Below are 5611 nucleotides of genomic sequence, written 5' to 3'. Positions count from 1 at the left end.
AGTATAAAACATTTGCAAATCTTAATCAACAATTCCGTTGTCGTCCAGCGGTTAGGATATCTGGCTTTCACCCAGGAGACCCGGGTTCGATTCCCGGCAACGGAAATTTTTATAATTTGTTTGGTATTTTTATGCCTTTAATTTATATACAGCAAACAGCAACACGTTTGGCTTTCTATGCAACAATCTGTCCAACAGGTACATGATTATTTCTGATTGTATGTAATACACTCATTCATTCATTTAGGCAGAAAATCAGTTCAACACACTATGAATGAAGGAAAACATGTTTGCTCTTCTCTTCATTAAAACAAACTACATTCATGATTGATGACTGAGGATGGAGCATGCTATAGTATCCTATTGTTCAGCTGCTATGGTAGAATCCTCCTGTGTATGTGAGGGTCTCCACTTTCTTTCAAAGATATTTCTTTCCACCATTTTTGCACCCTTCAACTTCTCATCATCCTGTGCACTTAGTTTCTCATCTATTAGTTCTAGCAACTCTTGTAGACCAACTCCGGTCACCGCAGATGTTTTGACGTGTGGACCGTTCTGTCCTATCAAGCTATCTGTTTCCGAGATCTTGTTCTTGTTAGGCTGCTCATTTTGTTGGTCATCTGCATTTGAAGGCGAACAGAAATCACTTTCGTCGACCATAGTATCCTCGTCGTATAACCAACCATCAGAGTAGTTTTCTTTTTCTTCCATGGCCTCATATTCTCCCCTTGATTGCTCGCAAACATCCGTCTCAGATTCTGTTGCCATGGATTTTACATCAGACTCTTCATCTTCATCAAGATATTTGTCGGCTTCGTCAGCATCTGTGCACTCTTCTTCAATATCAATCTAAGCATTTGCAAAAATAAATTAATAATCCAAACATTTAAAATTATAAAAAATGTTGCATTTTGGTAGAAGGGCATTCAAATTACATTACCTTATTCCAAACTTCAATCATATTCAGAAGCTTCTCTTCTGATACCCCTATTTGTTGAAGAACTTGAAAAACTGTTGACCGATGCTCATCAAGATTGGGAGCACTTGAATCCACCACATGCTTTTATGGAATGATAGATTCATCAATTAGAGTTGTCTTTAGCAACATAAAAGACTAGTTTTCTAAATGGATAATCTTGTAAAAGTTGAGTTGCCATTTTCTTTTCTTGGTTTTATTTTTAGAATCAGAATGAAAGAAGAAATCATATCCTAAAATAAAAACTAAAAAACGCCTTCAACTGAAATAGGTATGCAAAATCTTACCACAAGCAGGTCTGCTTCCACCACTTCTTCTAAAGTTGCATGAAATGCTTCCACCAACTTCAAACACAAAAGAAAAAAATGTGCATTGGGTCATTGTTGAAGAAGAATATTGAAGAATATAAATCAGTAAAACAGTATAGGACATGGCAATTTGCTCATGCTTTGAAATTACCTGTATAGGCAAATCGGATATAAATCCTACTGTGTCGCTAAAAAGCATTTTCCTCCTATATGGAAATTAGGACAGTGAAGCAATATAATCAATTTTCACAAGAAATGTACAAATTTGAGAGTATAGCAATAAATTGTTAAAGTTACAGGTTGAATCACCCCGAAGGCAGAACAGCACTTCTTAATCTAGGATCCACTGTTGCAAACAATCTGCAGTAGATTTAATACTTAAAAATGAAAAATCTAAAACCAAAAGTTAGCTACATTAGAATTAGAGTATATAGATTCATATAGGTATTAGTAACGGTGGTTTTACCGACAATCACTGTAGAGATCACTGTTTGATAGCTCACTAACTAGTGTAGATTTCCCCTGAGAAGTATGTAATAAAGGCATTCGTGATAGTTCTAACTTCTAAATGCAACAAATAGAAAAACCAAACGAACTTAAACCACTTACAGCATTTGTATACCCAACAACAGCAACAGTAGCTAAGCCTTGTCCAAATGAACCTCCATGCCTCTTGCGACCAGCACGTTGTATTGCTCGGGTACGGCGAACCTCCTCAATTTGTGATAATAGATAATTTCTCCTTTCTAAGATTCTAAGAGAATTACACAGTTCAGTAACCAAACTACATGTTATGTGGAAATATATGATGACTTGAGTAGAGAAGCAAATAAGGAAGTAACAAGATATGCTAGATAAGCAAAAAAGAGGATTTGAGAACAACTGTATCCTAAAATTTCAGAAGCAAAGTTATACCTTCGTCGCTGAAGCTGAAGTTCAGTTTCTCCAGCACCACTCATAAAGCCTTGTCCACCACTTCCTCTCCTAAAATTGTCAATTATCAAGATTAGATGTTGTTATTGTCAATAATTTACTACTTGAATAGATTAGACAAGAAGATGCACATATTCACATACAATCAGATTTATGCATTCTAATGAATTGATGTAAATTAATTGATCTTCACAAAGAGAAGTTCCTTCCTAGCTAAAAAGTGATACCAAACACCAGAAAATTAAGGAAATATAAACCAACCCCCTGGCGCTCACAACTTCAGCATCTCCAGCAGCTCCAAATGTATAGCGTCCACCTGGACCACGAACACGAACAAGTCTCGACTTCTTATATGTTAGAGCTGCAAGTTCAGCCTACATAAATAGCAAATGATTTTTGCATTTACAATGAAACAAGAAATTCTAGCAATAACAACATCAACCATAAGATAGCTAAAAGGAGCCATATATTGCACCTGCAGTTTTGCTTCTTTTGTAAAGGCATGAGCATTGAATATCTCAATTATAAGACCAACACGATCGAGCACAGGTTTATCCCAAGCCGTCTGGAAATCACACGGCATTGGTAAAAGATCAATTTAGCATTCTAAAATTTGGGGGGTGGGGGGGCTCACACAGCTAGAACTTGCCTCAAGATTCCGTTGCTGAACCCCAGACAGTATAGCATTAACAAAAACAGCATCCACTTCACCCTGTCATCATAGTTACACATTTACACAATCAAACCCATAATATCCAAATAACCAATCACATGAAAAAGAAGAAGTTGGCTCTTTTCATTGCCTTGGACTCTGCATTATTTAGATGGCATTTGATGTTATGCACTGTTCCGGGACCAAAATATGCATCTACAAGGCGAAACACGCAAATTACAAAAATACAATGCGTTTCAAGCCCAAAATGTTGTGAGCAAATCTCAAGTCTGCATATGAAACTGATAAAAAAAAGTGCATACATATGAAGTGAATCCACACCATTCTATCCAATTCCAATTTTCATTTTCTTATCCTTCAATTTGAGCCGAATGCAATAATAGCACCGAAACAGAACCTGAGTCTTACTATCCCATTTCATTATATTTCCAAACAACATTGAGTTAGTAACTCTCCACTTAAACCTTAACACCAAAACAATACAACAGAACATTTATTATCTCATTCAATAATTTCTATTACATCACGTTCTATTCCTTTTGGTTAAAGGTTGTCACACTGGAATTTACAAATTTAGCCCCCAAATTGAGCTTACGGCATTACCACCAAATTCTTAAAAGTTTACAAGCTGAGTTTTACTATTCAAATTTACCTAAAGTCCACAAATTTAGTTGAACTCCCATGTTTGATTACTTTAGTTCTATGATACACAAACACTTCATTCTTAACCAACCTTCCTAAATTAGTGACTGGCTTCATTTCATTTCATTCTATTGAATTCAATTCAAGCACATAAGATTGAAAGAGAAAGAACCTGCACGAGCCTTGTGGCCTTTCATGGAAGGGTTTTGAACAACGATGTGTGGCGGCAACTCTTTATCGAAGAAATCGGTGAGGAAGTACCCATCTCTCTGTTCTTCGAGCGAGTTCGCGAGGCACAGAGCTTCGTTGAGCTTCGCCTGAAGGAGCCTGTCGGGGCGAAGTCGAGGCTGAACAACCAGCAACCTCGGAGGCCTCGAACGCAGGGCGGTGTCCTTCAACAAAAACGACACCGTTTCGTGCGCATCGTCGCTTCCCTGCTTCGAAGAGTAAGAAGGTGCCCAGCATTTGAAAGGAGGTGAAGAGAGTGAAGTTAGGATCTTTCTGGAAGATCTCAGAGAACTGCGTGCCGCCAACAGGGTTCTCAACATTGCAAACTCCCCAAATTCGAATTCCACAGTGTGTTTGGGACTCTGTTTTTCACTTTTTTTCAACTCACCAGGTTCTTCCTTTGATACTTACGTTGGATTTTTCATTTTTGCAATGAAGTGGTCTCAACTTAAAGCTTTAATCACTAAAGTATAATTCTTTTTATATTTTATTATGTTGTATAAAAATGAATTTAATTTTAATGTATGTGTAAAATATTGTATACAGTAATTCATTTACATCGATTTTTTTTTAAAATATTGATGCAGTTGAATATATATGTATCAGTGTATTCAAATTAAATTTATAAAAAATAAAAAATAATCAATAAAAGTATAATATGATTTGACTGATAAGTAGCGTTGATAATATTATATGATTTGATAGATTAGTAACGTTGAAGGATACAAATATTATGCCAAGAAGCAATAGCTCAAATGGCATAGTCTCCTTATACTCAATTAAGAGGTTGCAAGTTCGAGTTTCTATATCTTCGGTAAAAAAAAAAAAAGATACAAATATTATGATATCTCATAAAATGTTTCTTTCAAATTTTCTCTGATTTTCCTTACAAAAGTTTGATATCTTGGAACATGATATCTGGGTTTTTGATAAATGTAAATGGATACCTTTTGCTGTTTTGCAAGGGTTGGATAAGTTCTCTGCATAGCTTCATACAAATCTCAAGCCAAATGCATACACCCTCAGTCTTATTTTGAGCATCTGTTCTAGCATTTTGGCCATGAGTCATAGGAAAAAGGTCCATGGTTACATACTACACCATGGATTTTCTTCAGAAGTTTCTTTAGGCAACCCTTTGGTGACATTATATGCCAAATGTGAATCATTAGACATGTCTTTGGGAGTTTTCAATGCAATGGTTGAAAGAGATACAATCTCTTAGATTGCTCTGATATCCGTTTATGCGCAACACGGGCTAGACAAAGAAGCTATGTGCTGTTTCGAGGCAAACCACACCTGGGATCAAACCAGAACATGCTCCCTTCACTACAGTTCTTTCAGCTTGCAGCCATGCAAGTTTAGTTTGAATAATTTTTCTTGCATAGTTGATCTGTTGGGTTGCAGCGGATAGCTGATGAGACAAAAGGAGTGATTGAAGGTGGTTACTTTGGAGCCATTTCATCGTTCAGCGCCTGCGCGACGGTGCATGGTAATCTATCAATAGGAAGAACAATTTGCCAAATTTCTCCTGGAAAGAGATCATAAGAATCTATGCAGCTGCAGGGCAGTGGGAGGAAGCAGCTAATCTGAGAGATGTAATAAGATCATTTGGGAACATACAGCAACTTAGCTGTAGTTGGATCACAACCTGTCCTAAGTAGTTAATGATAGGTCTTGTAATGATCATAAGTTGTATAAACTGTAAAGTTCTCAAATTAAACTCGTTTAGAACTTTATTTATATTCTTTGTTAATTAAACAAATTTTAATTTATATCAATAATTTAAATTAAAAAAAATTCTACTAATAAGATTATATAATTTTTATAAGATTAAAAAATAAAAAATCCGAA

At 36.0% G+C, this 5611-nt stretch overlaps 1 protein-coding gene and 1 non-coding gene across 2 annotated transcripts; one reads left to right on the top strand and one right to left on the bottom strand.

Annotated features, from left to right (window-relative positions):
• Positions 34-105, top strand: TRNAE-UUC. The gene has a single exon. It is a non-coding gene; the product is annotated as a tRNA-Glu (tRNA).
• Positions 173-4195, bottom strand: LOC107609460 (GTP-binding protein At3g49725, chloroplastic). Its single transcript, XM_016311451.2, has 13 exons — positions 3705-4195; positions 3021-3085; positions 2867-2929; positions 2693-2782; positions 2479-2591; positions 2200-2268; positions 1894-2038; positions 1751-1806; positions 1594-1644; positions 1436-1490; positions 1264-1320; positions 941-1060; positions 173-849 (listed from the first exon to the last, which is right to left on the bottom strand). The coding sequence occupies exons 1-13, from the start codon at positions 4078-4080 to the stop codon at positions 361-363; spliced, it is 1749 nt and encodes a 582-aa protein (XP_016166937.1). The 5' UTR covers positions 4081-4195; the 3' UTR covers positions 173-360.

Source organism: Arachis ipaensis, chromosome B07 (assembly GCF_000816755.2).
Source record: "Arachis ipaensis cultivar K30076 chromosome B07, Araip1.1, whole genome shotgun sequence".
NCBI classification, from domain to species: Eukaryota; Viridiplantae; Streptophyta; class Magnoliopsida; order Fabales; family Fabaceae; genus Arachis; species Arachis ipaensis.
This window is presented reverse-complemented; position numbering and strand designations above follow the sequence as displayed.

What these genes read in the sequence shown, in the direction of transcription:
- LOC107609460 (XM_016311451.2), bottom strand. Translation starts at nt 4,080, where the DNA reads ATGTTGAGAACCCTGTTGGCGGCACGCAGTTCTCTGAGATCTTCCAGA. An exon ending in GATCTCTACAGTGATTGTCG is followed by an intron (nt 1,645 to 1,750) that starts GTAAAACCACCG and finishes AATCTACTGCAG; the next exon opens with ATTGTTTGCAACAGTGGATC. An exon ending in TGATTGAAGTTTGGAATAAG is followed by an intron (nt 850 to 940) that starts GTAATGTAATTT and finishes GCAAATGCTTAG; the next exon opens with ATTGATATTGAAGAAGAGTG.